The sequence below is a fragment of the Daktulosphaira vitifoliae genome, unplaced genomic scaffold, assembly GCF_025091365.1.
Source record: "Daktulosphaira vitifoliae isolate Bord-2020 unplaced genomic scaffold, ASM2509136v1 Scaffold_2, whole genome shotgun sequence".
In the NCBI taxonomy this organism is placed as follows: domain Eukaryota; kingdom Metazoa; phylum Arthropoda; class Insecta; order Hemiptera; family Phylloxeridae; genus Daktulosphaira; species Daktulosphaira vitifoliae.
The window spans coordinates 36331896-36357611 of record NW_026099573.1 but is presented as its reverse complement, the minus strand read 5'-3'; the positions used below and the strand labels follow the sequence as shown (position 1 = coordinate 36357611).

The 25716-nt window shown below is 25.3% G+C and overlaps 2 protein-coding genes across 5 annotated transcripts; one reads left to right on the top strand and one right to left on the bottom strand.

Annotated features, from left to right (window-relative positions):
* Window positions 1-5: 5 nt before the first annotated feature.
* LOC126897594 (protein eyes shut) lies at window positions 6-22082 on the bottom strand. 4 transcript variants are annotated; one of them, XM_050671308.1, is made up of 22 exons: window positions 21981-22082; window positions 11781-11977; window positions 11467-11615; window positions 11288-11401; window positions 10201-10317; window positions 9941-10054; window positions 9712-9880; window positions 8383-9247; window positions 7436-7645; window positions 7270-7373; window positions 7003-7213; window positions 6696-6847; window positions 6504-6640; window positions 5976-6386; window positions 5669-5912; window positions 4612-4994; window positions 4363-4551; window positions 2947-3188; window positions 2744-2885; window positions 604-776; window positions 289-526; window positions 6-199 (listed from the first exon to the last, which is right to left on the bottom strand). In XM_050671308.1, the coding sequence occupies exons 2-22, from the start codon at window positions 11954-11956 to the stop codon at window positions 48-50; spliced, it is 4692 nt and encodes a 1563-aa protein (XP_050527265.1). In that variant the 5' UTR covers window positions 11957-11977; window positions 21981-22082; the 3' UTR covers window positions 6-47. The 4 variants fall into 4 exon arrangements, with proteins under 4 accessions (XP_050527265.1, XP_050527263.1, XP_050527266.1 ...); XM_050671306.1 differs by having other exon boundaries at window positions 4363-4994; XM_050671309.1 differs by lacking the exons at window positions 11288-11401; window positions 11467-11615; window positions 11781-11977; window positions 21981-22082 and adding an exon at window positions 10711-10835 and having other exon boundaries at window positions 4363-4994.
* On the top strand, window positions 19803-20969 carry LOC126897597 (uncharacterized). The gene is made up of 5 exons (XM_050671314.1): window positions 19803-19943; window positions 20005-20134; window positions 20210-20280; window positions 20364-20532; window positions 20597-20969. The coding sequence occupies exons 1-5, from the start codon at window positions 19884-19886 to the stop codon at window positions 20659-20661; spliced, it is 495 nt and encodes a 164-aa protein (XP_050527271.1). The 5' UTR covers window positions 19803-19883; the 3' UTR covers window positions 20662-20969.
* Window positions 22083-25716: the final 3634 nt, after the last annotated feature.

Below are 25716 nucleotides of genomic sequence, written 5' to 3'. Positions count from 1 at the left end.
CTAATTTATTTAATTTAGCTCATAATGAAATATGTAATATTGTAATATTACCATATGTCACACGAGTCTATGTTTACACTTTCATAATTATGAAAATCTGTTATGATATTGTTTTGACTATTGAATTCATTAATACACCCACGAAAATTACCTTTAAATAAATCTCGTCTTATTAAAAAATTTTCTTCTGGAACACCACCTTTAAACAATTTAAAATATACATATTTATTGAAAATTTGATAAATATTTGGTACAACACTAAAAGAAAGAATTAGTAATCAATTTTACCCAGATAAATAGTATTATCATTCAAATGATTTTCAATATTGTGCTCATACGAATTTGATACCCAATCATCTACTTCAAGAGTCATTTCTAGTCTAGTTACGTTTAACCTGACAGTATGCCATTCACCATTTGTAATATTGTTTACAGGTGTAGTCAATGTCAGAGGTATCAAGTTTTTTTGACCCCATACCATAGTTAAAAATTCATTTACTATTCCAAAACCTAAATACCAGTCTTCCTATGCAATAGAATTTTAATTTCATTATATTTTATATAGAAGATTAGTTACCTATATTATATTAATAATATTATTACTTGTGATGTCCATAAAATTAGTCCATTATTATAAGTTGTTGAAAATTTTAGGCTTAAAAACTGGATACTATTAGTTTTATCATTACCTTTGTCTTCTCGTTTGGTAAGAGATGACAATTTATTAAGAACTAAGTGTCCATGTCCTTTAAAAAGTGGCGGGCCTGTAGGAAGCTCTAAACATTTTAATAAGAATTAGAATCTGATTGTTAATAAATTAATATACTTTTTACATACATATACTAGAAGTTTTTAATGCTTACAATTTATGGGAAAATGTTGACTAATAGTGAATAAAATGTAATATTTGTGTATAAATTTTAGTTATTTAATCTCAAAAGTACATAACTTGTATGTAAAAATAACGTTTATTAAAAGTATACTAAGGTAAGGGAATTTTTGGATTATTTCTTACACTATATGTAAGAATTTTTTTTTTTACCGCATATAAGTGATTATTAATACATCAAATATTTAAAAATAAATTGAATTGTAAACATTAGAATTAAAAAAAATAATTTTTTACTTAAAATTAAAGGTCAAAAAGAAAAATTATTTAAGAGATTCTATAAAGAACTTTCGCAATTTTAAGAGTGTTATCCTTCTATTTATGCTCATGTTTCTTAAACTTTAAGTTTAAAGCGATATTTTAAGTCTTAATATTACATCGTATTATTAGACTGAAAAAATATATATTATTAATGTAATATATATATATATATATATATTAAAATGGGGCGCTTTTTAGAAAGAAATCGAGTTCTTTTGTTTAAACAGTTAATACTAAAAACAATCATTATTAAGTCATAGTACGAAAATCCTTAAATTCAAATCAACTATAATGGTGATAATAATAATATATTATATCTGTATGCCAAAGGTAAACTATTAAAAATTAAGGTTAAACATTTTTTTAAATGCTTATTAATTGAACATTTCAAAAATGATATCACCACATTAAAAAAAACGGTAACACAGTGGAGTCGCGGCATAATGTGAACGTGGCATAGATAAAACAACTATAGATGATATTTGACAGCGATTAAAATTACTATCATAAGAAACACTTTGATGCAAATCTGTAGATAGTATTTAATTTTAAAAGATTGGTGAAAAAAAAAATGAATTCCTATTTCCTTCATTATTCCTGCTTAGTAGTTCTTCGATTTAGAAGTATAATATATGAAAAAATATTTATTATTTCATTTAAATATAGTATGAGATTTATATTTAACAATTTAGTATTGTAATTTTCTCGGAGAATTTATAAAAAATTATAAAATGGTTATTACTTTTATAGCAAACGTGTACAAAAATTGAAGGACATGATACCAAACTTTTCAAAAAATAATTTGTTGTTAATGGTTTTACAAAGAATTTTCATCAGATCATAAATAAACTTTTATTATTTAATTTTTCGTGCTAATTTCAACCCTGCAATTAGATTTTTTCTATCACCACTAATTTTTGATATTATTAATAATTAGTTAAAAACTATAAGATATATATACAGGGTGTAAATCTTTCGAACCATAGTAATATATAGGCGAGTATCCTTGGAGTGTGTAAACAATGACCTCGTTTTTTTTTTTTTTTTTTCCCAAAATTGGGGAAGTTTTGGAATAACCCCCCGGGATTTCCCCAAAAATAAAAATNAAAGATACACAGTGTTTATTGTTATTTATGACTTTATTGGTAAATAAACTTTCTGATTTGCAAGTCGGTGTATTTATAAATGTTAACTCAACATTGTGGCATAATTGTGCCTTAAGAACTACCATACTTAAAGCATATCTATTGATAATGAACATTGCGTATCTGTGAACAGCGACGTCGTAAAATCTATTAACTACCAGTTAGTATAACACCTCCTATATCATACATGTATTTTAACTAAAAAGTTTGAAACTTTAGTGTTATATAATAAGAATTAATCACTTCTGGCTAAAATATTTTTAATTTTATAAGTTTCATATCAAGGGTTTATATCTAATCTCCTGTATTTGTAAAGTTTATTTTAGTTATCCCGAGTACATCAATAATACACAGATATTCGTTTCTATTTTTCATAATCCTAATCGATGAATTTATTACATCGATTAGGATATATATATCAATATATTATCAAGTGACATATACTAACCTTTGGAACAAAATGGTCCATCCCAACCGGGAGGACAAATGCATATGAATGAACCATTATTGTTTTGAACACAATGACCTTTGTTTTGGCAATTAAATTCACTGCATGGCATTTGTATACTACACGAATCTCCAACAAATTCCTTTAAAAATTATTTATAATAAATAAAATAGCTTTTTAAGGAAAAAAAAAATGTCGCATACTTTTGGACAATGACAATGTGGCTTCATTTCCATATCTAACCAACAGTTACCTCCATGGTAGCAAAGATCCCCACCACAAGGGGTTCCATCACAATCTGCTATATTTCTACCAGTAATAATAGTATGATTATTTAACGGAATTACTTCATAATCAATTGTTAATCTGCGAATACAACCAGTAAATGGAACAGGTAATCCAGACGTGGCTCCTTGAGGTAAATCAGATAAATCCGACAACCCACCTAAAAATGATTTTATCTGATTAATTCATAGTTAAATTAAATTCTATAAAACTCTAAACCAAATTTATTTGAAATTGATTTAGAATTTTTCAAAATTAAATTATTACTTTATTTATGGACACTTTTTGTAAATCTATCGATACTCTCATCTTAATTAAACTAATGTCATAAATAATGCAAAAATACAATTACCAAAAAGCTCATGTGCAGTGGGAATAGTAAATATCAAATTTTAGGTAAGAATAAATGAGTATGAGTATGTTAGCAAGAGCGGAATATGCATTATGAATATATATCAGTATGAACTATACCCACTCGCACTACATACCCATTTAATGGATAAAAATTATTTTATCTTAAAAATTATCGATTAAAGTAAGTTTTTAAGTACTTATCCTAGAATTATTATTAGCTTATAAAAGATTTTATGTAAAAAAAAAATTAAAATGACTATTTTGAAACTTAAAATATTTGCTGGATTAAAAGTTATTAAAGACGTCAAAACATGATGGGACACCGTGTGTATATAGAATAAATTACAAAGATATGACAAATTTAATAACATTATTCAATTATTATTTCGTTAAAATTTTTTTTTAATTATTTAATAATAATATTGTATATTATTTTTCTTACGAACAATTTTGATGAATCTATGATAATTTATTTGATAAGTACTTATCAAGTTACAAGCATTTGAAGACATACAGACGTTATTGAACACAAGCGAAGTGTATGTACATCAGTATGTATTGTACCCACCCGCCATAAATACCTACTTAATGAATGAAGTGCTATTAATTCAATAAATATTTGTCTTAAAATTAATATCGACCCATCAATATTGTTTGGAGATGACTAAAAAATATTATTTTCGAAATTATAAAATCAATTTTAAATTTAAATTTTCTTTTTTATCAGTGATAAATAATACAAAAATATACTTTGAACGTAGTAGTCTAAGAAATCAATAGTTACTAAAAAAAAATTCAATCGAAATGATAATAACAAAGTTATTTTAAGAAAATAACTCGTTTAATAACAACTTTTGAACCAGTATTTTGGAAGTTATTGATATTTTTATACTGAGGCAGAAAGAAGACTATGGCTGGGAAATGACTAGTGATAAAAATAGTACTTGCATTTTTCTTCCTGTCATCACTATATTAATTACCTAAATTTAATGAAGCATCAAAATCAATAGATCCATCAAACGGTTGCAATATAGCATAGTTGATCATTCCATCAACCCACAAATATAGCTTACGGCGGTATTTACCAACTCTTACGCTATGCCATTCGGACATTTTTAATACTCTGCCACTGCGTACAACTATCACATCATTAGCGTGGTTTATTTCGCCTATTAATTTATAAAATGTTTTATAATAATTTAAAATCTTACATGGAAATAATATTTTACCTTGAATAGATATCCTTAGCTCAATAACACCGCCATACATTGAAAGACATAAGAATTTTTTTGGGGGGTTATCATATAGAATGAAAAACAAAATACCATTATCAACAGATGGCTTGATTTCTAGTTCAATGCTGAATTGTTGTGTGTTAGACTCAGTAGCCATTGCTACAGAAATAAAAGACCGTTTTCCTAAAAATCTTACATCAGATAGTTGTTCTTCACGTTCACAATATTTCCCAGATCGGCCAACTGGACAATCGCACTCAAAAGTATTTCCAACTGGTATACAAGTAGACCCATCGAAACAGCTATGACGATTTGAGTCACAAGTATTATACCGATGAGCACAAAGTGGACCAAACCAGCCATCAGTACAAATGCATCTATAAAAGATAACAAAATAAAATTCAACATTAATAATATTACACAACTAATTCATTTTTACACGAATATGTATTTCTTTAACTAAAAGTTTTAACATATTTAATTATTAATCATATTATTAATACATTTTTTTTATCAAAAATATTTTAACTAAAAAAAAATTTCACTAAGATCACATTAGTATTCAAAAAAATACAACACCTAAATAAGAAACGCCACATAAAGTGTCAATAAATTTGAGCATTGAGTATTTTATTAATAAAATGGCTTTTATTGTTGATTAAATAAAAATTAATCGTGTAAAAATTTAAAATATTGTTTTGTTTATCTTTAAAATCTTCTCTGAAATATTTAACGAATATTTCAAAATATTAATATAAGAAAAAATATTTAAATATTTATTAATGTGATTATTTGGTATAAATAATTTAGGGGGAATTGAAATAGAAAAAAAATAGAGAATCTTTGAAAATATTGAATTGGTGACCTTTTTTATTTTTTTTTTTTTTTCCACATGCAAAATTGTGTAAATTAAAAATTAAATTGTTAAAATATATATGTGTCTTCTAGCAATCTGACAATGCATATATAATTTATAAATTTTTTTATTTGTTAAAAAAATTAACTACTGATTAATTTTTATTCGTTACTAATAATATTTATATTTCCATACGCTAAAGAAGAACCATGCTGAATACATGCTCCATTATGTTGACATATATTATTTCGATAACATTCGTTTGTTGAACACTGGGATACAGATCTTCCAGAGTTGACAGCCGAATAAGCTCGAGATAAACTTAATGGCACAGTCATTCGACCAGCTTTGAGTTGAATTGAACTCATGCACCCAACAAATCCGGTGTGAAGTGGCAAATCATGAGGAAGATCTGTCATTCCTGGAGATTCGTGTCCGCCTACAGTTATACAAAAAAACTGTGATTAAATTTCTTTAATAACGTTTAAATTCTGAAACCTACCTAAGTATAAAACAGGATTAGTGTTCAGTTGTGTTAATCGACCAGCAGAGTGCCCTGTTATATTAGGAAAATTGTCCACAGCCAACCATGCAGTCTTACCATTTCTACCAAGCTTTACCATGTGGGCTTTGTTTGATTGAAAGTTAATCGGTTTTGGGGTAAATATCCTCCTGGGTCCAGCGCCCAAATTCCAAGTTAAAACTATAAAACCTTTGATGAAACTCAATGCTACATGATCAGAAGCCGTGTCATGTCCAATGTACATCATTAAAGATATTTGATCCATAGAATTTGGAACGAAATTCATAGTTAGCTCAAAGCTCTGTTGTATTTCAGCAGGTATAGAATAGGCGGCATATGACGAAAGACCACTAATACTTCCCGGAAAGAAGGGATCGTCTATTTCAAGATCTAAAAAACAATTTCACTAATAAATAATTTTAATAAATTCATTTTAAAGTTTTGAAAATAAAAAATGTTTAGTTAGATTTATTTTAAAGTGTATTATGACTGTTCTATAATGCATACCTTGTTCACAATACATTCCATGTTTACCCAAAGGACATAAACATATAAATCCGCTTCCTGGATAAATCACGCATGTAGCGCCAAATTTACATGGATTATTTTCACAGATCGATTTTTCACAATTTTTTCCTATAAATCTAGAATATAAAAATGAAACCAGTTGGGAATGCACAAATAATTTAAATGTATTACCCAGAAGGACATAGACAATTCCATGAATCTCCAAACTCAACACATGTAGCATAGCTTTGACATGGACTTGACAAGCATGTCAGTGAAGCACATTCGACGACTCCATGACCGTCAAATGCACTGTCGTAGACATCATGAGCAACTTCGTCTATCTAATACAACAATAAGATAACAACTTTTTAGTCAGGAAAGTCTGTTAAAAAAATTATGTTTTATTCTATATGATTTTATCTGTATTTATTCATAAATAATGAAACATATTTATAAAATTGTGCAACTTAAATTAAGTTGAACCTTAAAAATTTACTTTTAAATGTGTAACACAACCGGCAATTCCTATGGTGACTGGTATTTCAGTAAAATTTTTATTAGGCGGAAAACCACCCACGTACAATAAAGCTACTTTTTTATCTGATGTTGTGTCAGCTACCTGTTCTCCACTCATAGCCAACGTATCATTAACTCTCAATGATGCTTTACAAAGTTCAGTCATAGAATGAGACAAACTGTGCTCCAGCCTAAAAATATATAAATATAGCCAGTGGTATTTTCATAAAAATATCACATCCCTTACGTAGCTGTTAAAAGAAGACGATGACCTGTATTCACTCGATACCTAGTTTCACTAAACAACATGGTTTGTACTCCACAAGAAAATTGAAATTTCAAAAGACCATCCTATGAATAAAAATTAATCAAATGTTTATAAATAGTGATTTTAATCCGATTACTATTATTACTTGCAAATAAAGACACATATACATATGTGTCATAACTTGTGCATAAAAAAGTATACCATTCGGTGCCAAAGTTCTGATCTCCATAGCTATTTGAGTACCATATCGATAAGAAAGTCTATGAGTGAGATATGATTTTCCTGTAAATGCTGGAACTTTAATGTTTATTTTTTTATCGCAAATTTCTCCTTTCCACCCAAAAGAACAATCACACTAAAATTAGAAAAATTCAAGTTAATTGTATGGTTGAAAAATCAAAATTTATTTGAAAAAAACTTATTTATTATGTACACAATAAGTATGGTAAAACAAATTATCATCCTATCATATCTCGCTCGTGGACGTGCTCACGAAAAAATATTTAAAACAAATGTCAAATAATGAAAATATTTTCCCTCATCTTAACTACAATAAAATGAGAAAAAATGGACTTAGATGGTTTGGTCATGTTATGAGAAGAGAGGAATCGGAAGCTGAAATAACAGTTATAAAAATTAATGTTGAAGGATGAAGAAGTAGAGGAATACCAAAAAAGAGATGGAGGGATGTAATTGAATGGATATGAGGAAGGCTGATGTGAGCGTAAATGATGTAAGAGATTGTGTCAAGTAGAAGTTAAGGATTAGTGAAAATAATGAAAATAATTATGTAATAAAAATCATTTTTAATTTTCGAGAACATCTTTTCTAAGACAAAATCCTAGGAATACTCCTAACGGCGTTATTGTTAATTGTTATTATTACTATTACGTTATTGTTATTATTAATGTATAATTATCTAGTAGAAAACTATAAACTTTTAATTTTTACGTTAAATAATAATATTAATAGGTTTTTCTTATAAAGCCTATGCACAATTAGAGAACTTGGCAGGCTTATCAATTAAAATTAAAAATTTTTTTTTAGTTGCGCTTATGCTGATAATTACTATAAGTAAAATAAATTACAAACCTTGTAGCCACTTTTTAATTTCATACATTTTCCATTTAAACACTTAGCACATACCAAATATGAGCTGCCCGAAGAAATATGTTCAGTAGAAATATCCATAACTTCAGTTAAGTTTATATCAAATTTAGTAAAGACTTGATCTGTGGGTGTGAATACAGGGTAATCAGTTGCCACCAGCGGAGTTCTTGTAGGTGCGACTGTTTTTTTCGGGTATACTGACGTCACTTGTAAATCAGAAATTATTGTCTGATAGGTGTCAAGTTGAGGACTATTAATCGTGCTATATTCATCTAGTGTATCAGTAGTAAAAATTTCATATGGTTTTTTCGTCCCTTTAGAGGTACTTTTTATGCTAGGAAACATTTTCTCTGTAATACTTTTTACAGTTTCAGTTAAGATTATGGAATCTTCTACTGTTCTTTCTTTCGTATTCGGCGTAAATTCTGTTGTGACTCTATCAGAAATTGTACTTTGGACCGCAGTAGTATCAAAAGTTCTATAGGAATCTGATATTTGAGTTGTAAAATGAGATGTCGATAAAATTGGTCTAGAAGTGGTAGCTTTTGAATTTGAAGTGGTAGTAGCTAACGTAGAAAAAATATGAAAACCAGTAGTAAATGAGAATTCATCATTATCAATCGAAAAATTTGTTCCCGATAGATCATTAGAAACAATTGAAGTAATGCTATCGAACATAGTTGTGGATGGTAGTTCCGTTGAAGAAATTACATAAGGTTTTATTATTCCAGTACAGTTCATCAGGCTATCAAACAAAGTACATTCACAACTTTTTCCTGTAACTCCTTTTGGACATAAACAAGTATAACCATCGATACCATCAATGCAAGTACCGCCATTTAGACAACTTCAATATAAAAATAGATTAATATTTTCGGATAAAATTTCTATTAAAAACAGTAATTATTAATTTTTGTTTTCTAATGTAAAAATTAACTAGTCCAATTCTTTAATATGATCAATTTTATATAACTAAATTAATATTAAAACTCATAAAACTACAGATAAAAGTATAATGTATTATAAATTAATAATTTTTCATTATTTAATTTCATTACCTATATAGTATTATTTTATGTTAAAAGGTTACTAACATAAAAAGAAAACTGTATTAAATATTCTATACATAATTTAATATATAATATTATATCTATATATAATTTTGTTTTTCTATAAATATTAACTACGTAATAGCGTAGTATCAGAGTATTAATAACTATGTAGATTAATCTAAATTTAAAATTGAGCTAGTTAAATCTATACCCATATTAATGACACCCTGGACAACATTGTATTAAAAAAAAAGAAAACCTGTTTCCTAGTTTGCATTCATCGTATTGGTATTGGCAGTGCTTTCCGTGATAATCAGGAACACAGTAACAAACAGGCATGTCTCGTTCAATTAAGCATAAAGCTTTATTTTGGCACAGATGGGAATCACATAAACGTAACGCTACATCGCAATTGTGTCCCGTATAACCTTAACAAATACAACTGAAAATATACAATTTTATAAACTGGATGATTAAAAACAATTTACCAAAAAGACAAGTACAATAATACGAAGTTTGTTTGTTTATGCATATTCCACCATTTTGGCATGGTCCTGAATTACATTGATCTATGGCTTTTTCACAAGTATCTCCAGTCCATCCTTAAAAAATTAAATTTTTTATTTTTCAATATCTTTTTTACCTTATAATTTACAACAATTTATGTACTAATATTAAAGTTAATAATCATGCAATTAATATTAATCCAATATAAATATTTTTAGTTTTGCATGATTAATTGAACTACCTGGAGGACAATTACAAGTGTAGGACATGCCTGGTCCTTCTATACATTCGCCACCATTATTGCAAAAAAGTTCACCAGTTGAATTGCACACAGCCAAATCAATTTCGCATAAAGCTCCTGTAAAATATATATAATATATACGTCCATTCAAGATAGCCTCAATTGCATAATTAATTAATTATTGTAACAATTAGACTTAAATTAATAATAACTATGGTATAGTTACTATATTTTTGAAGAAAAATAATAACAGATATCGATAAGAATAGTAGCATAACTTGAAAAAAATGTATTTTACAGGAGAGGCAAAATAAAATCAACAATTCTCCACTATATACATACTTTTTTATTTTTACAAGTCTCTAGCTAGACGCTAACGAAAAATATTATAACTAAAATAATGGAACTTTTATGTGCTCAAATTTAGCGTTTTTTTTTTTTAAGTTTAATTCTTTATGTTATTGCAAAATCAGAAATTATTATTATTTTTTAAATAGTTATTATACATACCAATAGGCCATATAAATTCCACAAATACTCCCTCCTTTTTTACATAACTTTTGAGATTAATTTAATTTAAATAGAACCAATGTTTTGTTTATATAAGGCGCATTTATAGGCAATATTTCAATCATAATGACAAATAAGTTATCTGCAGACAATTTTAAATACAAAATATTAACAGAACAATTATTTAATAAGCGAAGCGTAGGGTTTCTCTCCACGAAATCTATTTGTGGCTTAGCAGGCCTAAGCGTCAAAAATTTAAAAATACATTTTTATTAGGTAAAATCAACCTAAGTACTTATCAATAAATTTTTTTGTTAATTTTTTCATAATATTGAATTTTGTATGCCAATACTGTGGAAAAAATTAAATTTCAATAATAATAATATAACTTGTAGAAACTAGTACCCAAATATAGAGCTGTCAATGACACCTTATGAAAAAACAGAATAGTTCCTACAACTATTCCAAACAAAATTTTTTGATACTTAAATCACACCTCGCCTCATTTACAACTTAAAAATAAAAATAAAAAATATAGGCTCGATTTATACAAAATATATTTAAAAACTGTACATACCTGAGTAGCCATAAGGGCATTGGCACACGAACCGATTAGTATAGTCAATACAGGTCCCATTGTTCTGGCACGGGTTTGATTGACACTCATCAATATTTAGTTCACAATTATGTCCTTGTAGGTATTAAAAATAGATTAATCCTAAATCAAAACAGAATTTTATTATGTATTTTTATTACCCGTGTACCCGTCTGGACAAGTGCAATTGTAATCTGCAATTCCATCTACACACATTCCACCATTATTGCATGGTGATGACCAACATTCGTCCCAATTAGTTTGGCACCGAACACCAGTATACCCATTCATACAGTAACATGTATAAGTACTGAAATAATTAACTTATTATATATTTATTATTTATGATATCAGAATTAATTTACTTCATTATGTCTCAACTACAAAATCAAATTAATATATGACAATAATAATAAATTTAAAACATTATGTGTCAACTTGAGAACTTATATAATTAAAAATAATTTTTATATACCTGTTTATATGATCAACGCATATCCCATACACACACGGGCTACTGGAACAGCCCAAAGTAACAAACGGATTTCCGATCACAGAAATTGTGTTCCTGTTTACTGTTGTGGCTGTAGCAACAGTTACAATATAATAAATGTAACTCAAAATTGATACAAATTTTTTTTTTACAAGCATTTAGCATTTCTGTTTTAACATCTGTAAAAATAATGTCAAATTAATTTAAAACATTCAACATACATCTTACAATTTATGGCGTGTACATGATTTCATTATAAATATTAGAATATATAAAAACAAATTTCCCTAGTCCTTTGATAAAAAAGTACCTACATTATTTTTTAATTTTGCTGTGATAGAATAATAGGATACGGTGGGGAAAGTTGTTACCCGTACATTTTAATTGAATTTCTAAAAGTATTCACTATAAAAACTTGATAGAAATACTACTTGATACATTTTGAACAATTCATAAAAGCTCATTAATTGATATTTATTATTATTTAAAGAATAATTCCTGAAATAATAAAACTTTTTTTTATTAAATAATAATTATTATTAGTTAAAAAAAAAAAAAAATTCAAATTCGTTAATTTTCCCCAAGCGTGGGACAAGATAATTTTTTTAATGAGGCAAGTTTAATAAGGCATACCTTAGATAAATTTATATTATGCCAACAAATTGTTATACATGTATTTTTTTTTTAATTTAAATAGTTTAAATATTTAATTTTTAAAACCTAAGCAGAGTGATTCTTTTAACGCTAGTCCTCGATTTTTTTAGAAATAATAATTATTTTTAGAGCAATAATATTTTATATTCATATATTTCTGGGTTTGTCAATTATAATATAGAGGAGAATTTTATAAATTGGTTTTATTTAAATAACTCCTAAAATTACACAAATTAAAAATCAAGATTTCAACAACTTGTATAAACTACAAAAAAAATTCATTTTTATGTAATGTTTGTTTTTAAAAATTATAGAAATTTTCGATTTAAACATTATATTTTTTTACGTTATTCATTTAATTTATGGTAAACAAGAGATATTTATTTAACTTTTAAAGGTAATGTCTTCAACTAGTTACAATTTATGATTTTGTGATGTATCGTTAAATAAAACTGGTCCTGTGACAACTTAGGAAAAGTAGTGATGGACACAAAAAAAAATAAAATAAAAACATAGTAAAATTAAATCCTTCTCAGCTTCGCATCGGAGCTAAAATCCGTTTACGCTGTATTACTTTTTAAATAAGTTCCATACATTTTAAATTTATCTTACTTGTAAATAATATTGTTAAATAATATTTACAAAAAAATTTATAATTCTTCCAAATTATAATATTTACTTTCATGAAATTTTTGTTTTTTTTTAGGGGTTCTCAATTTTAGTTTACGCTTGTAAACGTAGTATACCACTGGAGATAGAAAAAGGACAAAAATGATTTACCGTAGGGAGGTATTAGCTCTTAACACATCTCTGATTACTGTAATATTTGGTTTTAATTAAATAAATAGACAAACATTATAATTATTTAAAATGCAGTAGCGTATAATTGAAAATAAAATTAATTAAAATAATCCAAACTAAAGAACGTGAATAAATTATAAAAAAATAGTTATAAGAAGTAATAAAGTTTTTTAAACTGTGTCACGCGTTCAATGTTTGAAAACATTTTTCGCATTAAAAAGATGAAAACAAATGCCTACGTGATAACGGAAATACAAATTTTATTATGTACCAGGCACAAACAAACGTAATAGAAAATAAGTAAATAAACACGCACTTAAGTCGTTATTTAGATTGTTGAAATTACGTTTTTTTTTTTGCACAGCACCAATGTCATGGTGGTTTAAAGAAGTAAAATATTATAAAACAAACATTAAATACTTTTTAAGCATCCGATACCAAAGACATAGAGATGGTTGAAAAATAGCAAATTCCTCTATTTTGAATACCTAATGACCTTAAAGGAAGTCATTAAGAAATAAAATACTGTCGATGATACCTGTTGTCAACAAATATCTATTTTAGCGAGAATGCCGTTATTTAATTAATTTAAATCACACAAACTAATTGTATTGCAATAATGGCCATTGTGTTATGCGTATGCAATTTACACCCGTACCTTTTCTAAGGCTGAACCAAAATTGACCTATGAATTATACACAAACCCATAATTATTTTACTTGCAGTAGCTAAATTACACAAATTCATGTGGCAAGTCAAAGGTTGTGAATATTAGCCATTAAAAATAAAAACATTAAACACATTTGAAATGGGTTTTATTTAAAGATACCAAGTACATTTTGATTGCGTTTACGATGTATATTAAAGTTTTAGTTAAATAAAATTTTGGATTAAAAAACAAATGATACAAAAAACTTGAGAAAAGACAAGAACTATCTAATTTTTCTTGTAAAAATATTATAGGAACGGCCCATCGAGGACTATCTACTCTGCACGTCACACATCTTTTACACTACATCTTTAAAGAAATATGAAAAAAACTTTCTACGTGATGTCAGAAAGCAAAATAAACGTACTTTTTAAGCTTTGAGTGGATACCTACAATCTTTCATATAAGCAAAAAGATCTAAAGCTTCTTTTAATTTGATCAGTGAAGCCTCTTCTTTATATACTGATTTATTGGTTATAAATTATTAAATCGAAAATCTCACACATTTAGACTTAAACAAGTTTTTATAATTTTAAGAAAAGAAAATAATCTCTGATTTGAAGTAGTGAAAACATTATTAGAAATAAATTACTTTTAAAGTTCCAGGATAAAATTTGGAATGTTGAAGTAAAGCTTTTGAAACTGAATAAAGATTATGAATGACATCTTTTTTATTATTTTAGTTACTATTATTTGATAAAAAGCTTTAGAATTTAAAAATTCAGCTTCTAAATTTAACATTTTAATTTCAAAAAAATTTTAATTATCTAAAAACTCTTTTAAACAAGAATTATTAAAATTAAAATTATGAAGACTGGACAATAGAATATTTATGTATTTAAATGTAATAGTATGTATACAGAGTGTTTTTTATATAAGAAATTGTTACGAACAATGAAAACCATTAAAATCCGATTTCTTACTTACATATATATATATATTCTAAAATTAACTACTCAATCAAATTTATATCAAACTGACAGAATGATTTTTTTATCATTCCACTCAAGTAATTGAGCAAGTTAAGATAAAAAATCACCTTGTATATAATCAAACAATAATCATGAACATAATAAGCATTTATAATTTTGATATATTAAAACATACACTTATTCAATTATGTTTTTCATTTTATTAACAATAATAATTATTTAGAGTACAATTAAATATTGTTTGTTCAGTTGGAAAAATGTTTGCGTAGTTAAGCACGTGTAAATTGCAAAAATTTTAAATGAAAATAAGCTACAAAAATAAAAAAAGCTACTTTTTGAAAATATTAGTATTTTAAGAAAATTTATCTCAATAATATTATCATAATAGTGTAATCAAATTTTGAACAAAAGAAAAAACAGTGTAATTATTTATAGTTCAGTAAAGGCCAGGAAATTTTTCGGGGGTATGATTTTAATGAAATATTTAATATTTTATAATCATTTTTTTTAAATTACAATGTTTAGTAATTATAGTCATGGAATAAATTTTGTGAGAGAAGAAGGACTGCAATCTTAACCCCCTGGCTACACCACTAAGATTAATATCTTGGAATTTATTTAATTGTTATGACTCTAAAATAATACTTTCAAATTAAACGTTTTATTAAATCCATGGTTAATTCTATTAATTTAAGTAATAATTTCTTTAAATCAATGAATAAGATTTAGCATAAAATCAATGACATAATTTACTTTATTTAATCAATTTATTTTGTAGGCTAAAAATCGTGTCTCATTTTTTATTTTAAAACGTTATTTAATTATTTTAGTAAGTATTTTTCCGAGTGTAATAATAATAAATTAATAGCGTACTAGAATCCTTCCTAGAGACCCTATCATTCTTCATTATGTCTCTTATTGCATTAAACATAATACATATTATGATTGATTAAACCTTTAATATTTATAAGTACCAAAAACTTTTTACTTTGCTTTTTATTAAAAAGTATAAAAACTAATTGACAATTAATAATACTGATAATTAATACATTTTTTCAGAAATCATAAATTTATGACATATAAAAAATTGTCTTTAATTAATTAATTTCGCCGCAAATTCTAAAAACTAGATAAGTTAATCTCAAACATTAAAAAAATTTTTGTGAAAAATAATTTTTTCATATCATAACGTATTAATTAACTAATACTTCAAACAACTATAAAATTGCTATAGTTAATAATTACGTCACTAGATTTAATATTCATTTCATATTTTGATGGAGAAAACAGTAGAACATATTACACGTTTTGAATATGAATTCAAATTGTTAACTATTAAAAATTGATATTTATTATATATGATTGAAAAAAAGAAATTATAGTAATTTTTAAGGATTTATAATTTGAAGATTAAAAAAAGTTTATTCAGCCAAAACTTACAAATTACTAAAACAAACATAATTTATTTTATTTTTTCTTTAATTATTTTTAATTTTAAAATATAGAATGCATATTATACATATATTTCTCATGGACTCTAAATAAATATTATAAATTTTTAATTTCTAGCTACTTGAACAATTTTTATTTAGTATTTATTCGTATCATTTTTAATTAAAACAATGCATATATATAAAGTTAGTCATAACTAGTATTTAGTTTGTCTTTTAATTTTAAACACAATTTGATTATGTAATCTATAAAATTAATCAAACATCTATTATCTTAGTACAAAATAATACTAATAATGAATTTTAACTATTTTTTTTCTAAATTTTTATTCTCTACACATTTTTTTAAAAACTCAAAACAAATATAAAAAATTAAAATACAGTAGCGATTCAGTAAAGTGGAGTTGAGGCATTTTTTCGATTACTATTGATTAATATCACTGTTATAAAATGCTATGATGCAAATTTGAAATGAATTTTAAAATAATTACATTTACCAAAAGTACATGATTTTTGACATCGGAGACCCAATTACTCATTGAGAACAAGCTACCGGAACATATTTATTACATTTCTTTTTTTTTACTATACATGTATTGTATATTACACTCAACAAGCTTTAATTTGAAATAACTTAAAAATGAATCCGAATATTCTCTGGAATTATACAAAATAACTACAAAATCGTTTAATATACTTAAAATTTTATGATTATCAATTTTATTCATTAATAATTCATTCAATAAAATTGATAATCATTCATAATTCAATATTGATTGAGATAGTTTTTCTTTTTTCATCAAAAGTATAATTTTGCAACAGTAATTTTAATTACTATCACTACTAAATTAAATAATTTCCTCGAATCCATTATGCCTGATTATGAATGTTCTTTATTATAACTATAAAGTTCTGTTATATTTTATTAATTATTATTAATATAACATTACATGTTTCACATAAAAATATATTAGTAAATATATTTTTTATATTTTTACTTGACATAGGTACTTTAAATTATAATTAATTTTCTGATTTTATTTTACAAAGACAATAAATCTTTGCTTTGTTTATCTGTAAACATTTCTGATCATAAAAAATTTTACTTTAAGTTTAAAAGTTTATCTCCGAACTTTTTGAACACAAAAAACGATACCTTATTATACTTTTATGAATTTTTTTAAGAAGTTTCTGTTACAAGTTACTTATTTCAGATAATTATAATATTAACTCGAAGAGTAAAATTTAATATTTCAGATGATTTTTGAACACTGCTAACACTTTATCAAACGATCTGATTATTATTATTATTAATAACTATTATATGTTTATATTATAATGATATATCGAGTTTTGAATTTAATCATATTTTTATATTGATAGTTTTAGATTTGATAATCTAATATCGATTTTTGAAAATTTTTAATTTGTTACTATTAGATAACTATCGAACTATTCAAATAATTATAAATGGGAAAGACTGGAGACAAAAATGGCGTGGGTAAATTGTAACAAGCTCATTATTTACTTTATGATGTATAATAAGAATAGACTGATTATATTATATTAAACAAATAACTATAACTGATAACAGTGATATTACTGCACAGCCCTGATATTTTTCTATGTAATTTTATTTTTATGTTACCCAAATATTATCCTACTTGATCTTATTTTAGGACTGTCTAATTATTTTATTAGCTTCATTTAATGCGATTTTCAGATTACACAAATGAATTTTGTTAGCTTGAACCAATTTGAAAAATGTTACAATTAATCCGAACTCGATCCAACCCGATTCATTTTTTTTTTTAATAGCCCAATTTCCAACTAGAAATATTCTGGTCCAATATGATAGTCTTCATATTTTGTAATCAATTTGACTTAATCGTTTTTCGTTAATGAATAAGTCAGGAAAAATTGATTTTGACGAACAAAAATAATTTTTTTTCTTTGACCAAATACAATGAAGCTCTTAAAGAAGTTATATAATGCTTTATTAAAAATATGGAGGATTACAACTTTTTTTTCGATTTAAATTACTTGTAATTAATTTTTTTTATCGTTTAATAGGTATTCTATTTTTTTATCAAATGGTAGGGTTAAAAATTAAAAAAAATTTAAAGCAATTTCTAAAAAAGTAATTAGGGGCAAAATATAACTTTGTCTCTGATCTCCTTTACTATTCGACATTTTAAAATATTCTAGAATGTCCATCACTAATATTAATTTTACATTTGACCTCATACATAATATATTTTAATAATTCTTTTTTCCCATAATATACGAAGCACAAGTAAAATTAACAACAATGAGAAATATTACAAATTAAATCTAGGATAATTTATGATAATGCATCTGATCTTCATTTTTATGTTGTAACTCCTTTTCAGTTCGGTTAACAAAAGTAATAAATCCGGTCGATATAATCATTTAATTATCCTAAAAAGGGTCAATGTACTCTGACTATAAGATATCCCAGATAGAAATTTTAAAGAATAATGATACACAAAAATAAAATAAGATTTATATAACATTACGTGCTATTATAACGTTATAAATATATTAGTGAAATATTATTAAAAAAAAAAGTTATAATGAGTAATTTAAGGTTTTTAGTAATAAAACAAAATAATTTAACACAAGAATCATGCATAATTCTTATTAGGGTTGGTCTGGCCTAGTGGGTAGAAACATTTGTTTCAGCGCATAAGGTCCCGGGTTGATCCCCAAAATACCAACGAGATTTTTCTAATGATTTTCTCATTGGTGTTGACTGGTATCTGGTACAAACCGGCCACAATACCCGCCCCGTTCATCATTTGCCAAGCCAAGAACCTTCTTTGACTCCCTAATATGTGAAAGAGGGCCACCACTCTTTGTAGCATATTAACTTCGGAAAATAAGAGTATGTAATACTGATCATTACTATGCATAATCCTTTAAATTTTAAATTACATATAGTCAAATTATTTATAATTCATTTTGAAAACGTGTCATGTCTAAAATACAACATTTCTGTTAAGTAAAATATTTTGTAATTGAATATAATCAAACATTTATAATTATACTTTTAAACGTAAACGAACGTTTTTTAATTTAGAATTTTATACACCTATTAATCGAATAGTGACATTATAATCGTATATACGGATAATAATAATAAAAAAAGATAAGGTTTCATGAAATCTAAATTAATAGATGTATAACATTTCATATGACAAATGATATACAATTTTTATTTCTTTTTTTAGATTATAAATAGTAGTTAAACAGGTAAACATATTTACAGAAAAAAAAGACAATTTTATTAAATAACATATTACCTTCAATAAATCACTATAATGTTATTTGTACTTGTTTCTATAAAATAATAAGTTTGAAATAACAATATTATAAAATAAATAATATATGACATCATTCTTTGATGTATTTTATATATATAAATAAATAAAAAATTGATTTTTAATGATTCCTTTGAACATTCTTCGAGCACGATTTAAGCAATTATTGAAGATAAAGTTTTATTAGGTTGAAAATGCATTTCAAAATTTGCTTACTGTTATTTTCATTTTATTTTCTTACTGAAGTATCGGCGGTAAGTAATTACAACTAATAGCATGACGACTATTAGCTAAATTAATCACTTCAATTTTCAGAGCCAAGTAGAGTATCTTGAAGAGCTCAATGAAAGTTTTAATTCGTTAAATAATCATACTAAACAAGATGAAATCGAAGATTTACTGAATGAGTGGGGAATTCAAGAAAGTTTCAATTTTGAAAATGAAGGTAATTTAATTTATTTATTTAATTAGTCAAACTCAATTGTATAATATTTAATTGAAATTAATCAATTATATATAGATGACAATAACGAAAAAATTAAACTTTTAATCAACATAACAAAACATTTTAAAAATGTACTAATATCCGAGGTAATTGATTAAAGCTATCAAAAATTATTAAATATTTTTAAGTTAAACATATAATCGCACAATAAATTATTTTTCGGGATAAGGATATTAATTCAACAATACTTGAACAAATTATCGAAAATGGTTTCAATTTTAGTCACGATGGTTTATTACTTCCAGAAGATATGGATAGACTTTATGAGACTCTTCAATTAAATAATAAAGAAAAATTTGTTAATAAAGTAAATAAAATTTTCAATGATCCAAATTCTGGTATGTTTAAATTACAATATATTAAATTAAATTTCTATATTCTAGAATATTTATTATTTCGTAGGTGCTGCTTATATTACTCTACCAAAATTAATTGAAATTATATTGACCAATGATAATGACCAATAATATGACTGTGAAAATATATATGTTATTGGTAAATAATACATTTATTCATTTTTCAAGTTCAGTGTTTAACGTAAGTTTTTTGAAATTGGATAGTTTAGATGAGTACATATTATAAAAGTAAATATTTTTAAAATAATGTATTTATATAAATGTACTATTTATAATTCATTTAATATTGATAATTTTAAAAGAAAAATCGTTTTAATAATATTTCTTTAATACTTCGCCCACAATAATGTTATAAGGTCATTTATAAATAAAATGCTGCCGTAGCCTGAAAATTAGGCTAAGTTAAGTCTATTTGAATAAAAATTNCGTAGCCTGAAAATTAGGCTAAGTTAAGTCTATTTGAATAAAAATTTTCCTAATAATAATGTATAAATATTTTTTAATTTATAAACTTATCAACAAATTTTCTTCATTTTAAAACGTTTAACTTGTTAATTTTAGTATGTCATTTTTACGTTTACAATCAATCTCCATAGATTATATCAAGTTGAAATTTTTATAAGTTAGGTTTAAGGTATTACATTAAGCTTTTAACATATGTTTTTTTTTTTTTTTTTTTAACAATTATAATGAAATTTGGCTTTAACGCCAAATAACTCTTAGAAATCGTGATTTAAGATTGTTTTACTTTTTTAATCTTAAAGTACATTGTATTACTTTTAATTTAATGTAGACTTAAAGAAGATTTGTTTTTAGAACACAATAAAAAATTGTAAATGAAAAAACTATATTTTTAGATTTTAATATTGTTATACTACTACAATTTAAAAAATAAATCAATGAATCCTTACTGTTTTTTTGTTACTATATAGACATTAGTTCTTCGGACATACTTAAATCCTATCATTTGTCTAATTATCGGGGATACTTAAATTTAGTAACATAGGCGCAAATTTGGGAGAAACTTGCTCGATCAAAAATACGTATTTATATAAATTGATATTATTAATAGAATTTTGTTGAAATAAATCATTACTCAAATAAACACATTGGCAAAGTGCTGTCGCATTTTCGTTCAACAATATTCATATTAATCAAAGTATAAAATGTATGTAACTCGCATTAATTATAAAGTGCATAAAAATTTTGCACTACAATAACATATTAAAATCCATTTATTGGATTTTCAACGGCACAGAATTATCATTATTACAGTTAACATTATATGAAATATAATCGCAGCACCTTATGTTATTAAAACACAATAGACACGCGCCGTTATGATAGTAAAAAACACGCTGTTTATTACTTTAGGATAATGACACACTTTGTCATTATAAACGCCTTACTGGATTTCTGTGTACGCTTACCTGGTCAAAGAGGAATCCCTTGCTCGTGGAACGCAGCACTGAGTACACTGACAGGCCATCGCGGGTCGACCCGTCAACTTAACGATTTACAGCGTAGCAACCGAATAGCATTCAATGACAACATAAAACTATTACGTACTAAATCTTAATACCTCGAAGGGTTTGAATTACATTCGTGTTACAATCAAAGTCAAATATTTATTGGTTTGGCAATGCAATAGTCATGTTAATTTTATTAACCTTAAGACGAATATAATAATCCACACAGGTGTCACAGAGTACATATGAGTTTACCCATAATACCGTCTCGTCATTAAATTAGTACGAAATATATAGAAACTGAAAAGTTCAATTTTAATATTATACCTACTATTTTGTCATGTAAGAAATATTTTTTAAACGCATGTAGAATACGTATTTTAATGCTTTCAGAGAAAAGTATTTAAATGTAAATACAAATATCATTCAAAGTATTCCAAATACTTCGAAAAACTGACTTGAAAAATACTTCGCAAGATATCAAGCGTTATTGTCGTTTTAGTTTCATTAACCAGATCTTCTGTTTTAAATACAATCAATTAAAAAAATCTTAAAAAGTATCACACTTCTTATTTAGAAATATTGTATAATTTTAGCCAGGAATTTTTCAAATATATGACATTATTATAATAAAAAAAACTTTAAAAAAGATCATAAATTTAAAATAAATATATGCTCAATTTGTAGAAATAATATTTTCACCTCTTTCTGTATACAATGCACATTTTATATAGTGAATTGATTCTTATTACTTATGTAAATAAAATTGTAAGATCGCCTAATACTATATTTTTTCTTGCTAAATAATTTAGGAATTACTATACAATATTTTCAAAGATTGGAAATATAATCGTGTACACTTTATCACTAATTATATTTTTATTAAATAATATACTTAATTATTATAAATATCGCTCATCGGCGATAAAAAATAGTTAAACAACTTAAACATTTTATTTTTAATATTTTTACTCTAACATTAATGAAATACACTAAATTTTATGTCATGAAAGTTTTATTGAATTAGTTTTAATAGTTTCCGATAGTCTTCCGAAAAAAATTATTTGTTATTCGATAGCATCGAATTGTCTATTTTTTCTCTCCTCTGTAAATGACTTCTTTTCAAGCTATCTCACTAGTATTGACGATATATATTTTACGTATAAAGACCTCTTTCCAATAAAATGAGGTGTATTTTTTCCGTGTATATTTTCTTAGCCTAATAATTAGACTTGGGGAGATTTATTGCGTCTTTGATAATAATTGCTGTGTAATATTTCTGTGCAAAATATTACAATAAGATCTTACGTTCTTAAAATGAGATAACTCAATAAATTTAAATTCTCATGAGGCTTACAGCATTGATTTTTAAAATTACGTATGATATTATAATGCAATAAGTTTCTAGCATATCTAATAATATTATTGTTTAAAATATTTGGTAATTTTAAAATTAACGTCAACCCTGTGTTCTGTCCATTGCATGTAACACCTAATGGCATTTCTTACGTAGACATCCACTTGTTTCGATTGGAATAATAGAGTACCATGGCGATTAAGGCTTTTAGGTAGACTCGTCGTAGTGTTATACAAAGGGACATGGTTATTAATTTCTCATTAGCGTCATAGCGTTCTTCTATAAAACCGAAAGGACAGTCATCGTGTGTAGCCATTCTCTAGATAGACCTGACCAAAGTGTCACACTGTTCGCAACTAATTTACAGTTTATGTAATACAGTAGTTTTAAAGTGTAGAACTGTTCAATTTTAAAACTTTGAAAAAAATGAACTCTGCGAAGACTAGCAGCAGCGTCGGTGGAAGCAACAGCTCGATGGACTACTATTTAAAAAGACAAAAGAACAACGAGGCTGCAAAGAATAGCAGATTGAAGAAGAAAGAGCATGAAATTGAAATTGCCAAGAAAAAACAAAAACTCGAGTTGACATATGTAAAGCTTCAAAAACAAATTAATCGTATGCAATCTGTTCGAGCATGACCAAATACAATGAAATTGATCTCAAAATATAACTCAGGTACATTTAAAAAATTCTTAATGCATACATTTTGTTCACTTATTAAATAATAATTAAAGTTCATTAAGTTTTCTATTTAAATATTTAGTTTTTAATAAGTAAAGTTAAGTTTTCGTTCATAAATTTTACTATGACTTATGGCAGGAATATCAATAAAAGTATTTAGTAGTGTAACAAAACAAAATTAATGTTTATTGAATCTTATTAGTATACAATTTATATAGATTTGCTGAATATTTATACAACCATTTTGTTATAGAAATGTATACTATTAAAAAAAAAGAAATTAAATAAATTAATAGTTATTTCTGCAAAAATAATTCTTAATAATAAAACAATATATTATTTTTTTTTTTTGTTTCAGAGCTGCATGGGTCTGCTGCAATCGTGAACACTTTATTATTTGTTTAATTTGTATACTTAATCAAAACTTATGTTTTTTTATAGATTACTGAAATTTTATAGAAAGACACTTAGTGTTAATTTTAACTATTATCTTAGAGATATATATCTTATTATATTATATATTAATAACTCAATGTATGAAACTTAACTAATTTCAAATATTATAAATAATTATTTAATTACTTAAATAAAATTTGTTTTGCATTATTATAAAACATGTGATATTATGATTTAATTATATTGTTTAATAAATGTGAATTTTTATTTAATTAGAGTTTGTAGACATTTTCATTTACAATATTTTGTGTTATCGTTGATATATACCAAAGTATACTTAAAATCAAAACAGTCTATGATTAGGATAAGGGCTTATTTATAGAGAACACAGGTACATGTGATTCATTTTAGTTTATTTTTTAATAAATATTATGAACCGACTTAATTACTTTTACATACACGTATTTTGAAACTATAATCAGCAATGCGAATGAAAATATAGTTCTTTCAAAATTAGAAAATGTTATTTTTAAAAAATACATACTATCACTATCGAGAAAAAAGGACAAATCACTTATTTTAACAAAACTTATAGTAGGATATAGTAAAATTTTGTTTTCATTTTATTGTCAGAATTGTTGTTAAATTTCTTTTTAAATTAAGTTTTCTTTTTATTATTTTGGATAATTGAAAATGAATTAAAATCAGAAAATGTCAATTGGACAATTTTTTTAATCACCGAGAGTATATAGAAGTGATTATTAATAGTTCTATTATAATAATTTATTATGATATAAATGCAAGAAAATATTAATTTTAACGAAACTTTGAGGTTTCCTTTAAAATATACTGTTAATAGTAATTATATAAGTTTTTGGCAACATATCCATCTAAGAAATACCATTTTTTAAATCCTCATAAAATTTCCTATTTAAAGATGTTACTTTCATTTGTATGTTAATTCAACGTAAGACGTTCAATTTTTTTTTAACAAAACATTAATTTAGAAAAGTATATTTTTGATTTAATGAAAATTACATATTGACCACTGTATTTATACATATTTAGAGGGGGCACATGGGTACGTGACTATGATGTGATGTTTAATGATAGTACGTCAATACATATATTTTGGCTTAGATATGAGCAAAAATTTTATTTGTGCCCTCTCTCCATTGTAAAATTCTAAGTATGTCCCTGGATTGAGAAATTTTCATTTAAATAAGATATATTATTTCATGCAAATTAAAAAAAACAATTTA

Excerpts from the sequence above, each read along its gene's own strand:
- LOC126897594 (XM_050671306.1), bottom strand. The coding sequence starts at position 11,956 with ATGCTTGTAAAAAAAAAATTTGTATCAATTTTGAGTTACATTTATTAT. Across the intron at positions 9,248-9,711 it reads GAATGCAAACTAGGAAACAG|TTGTCTAAATGGCGGTACTT; the intron begins GTTTTCTTTTTT and ends TTTATATTGAAG. Across the intron at positions 777-2,743 it reads TGGACCATTTTGTTCCAAAG|AGCTTCCTACAGGCCCGCCA; the intron begins GTTAGTATATGT and ends TAAAATGTTTAG.
- LOC126897597 (XM_050671314.1), top strand. The coding sequence starts at position 19,884 with ATGCATTTCAAAATTTGCTTACTGTTATTTTCATTTTATTTTCTTACT. Across the intron at positions 20,135-20,209 it reads TTTCAATTTTGAAAATGAAG|ATGACAATAACGAAAAAATT; the intron begins GTAATTTAATTT and ends AATTATATATAG. Across the intron at positions 20,533-20,596 it reads TTTCAATGATCCAAATTCTG|GTGCTGCTTATATTACTCTA; the intron begins GTATGTTTAAAT and ends ATTATTTCGTAG.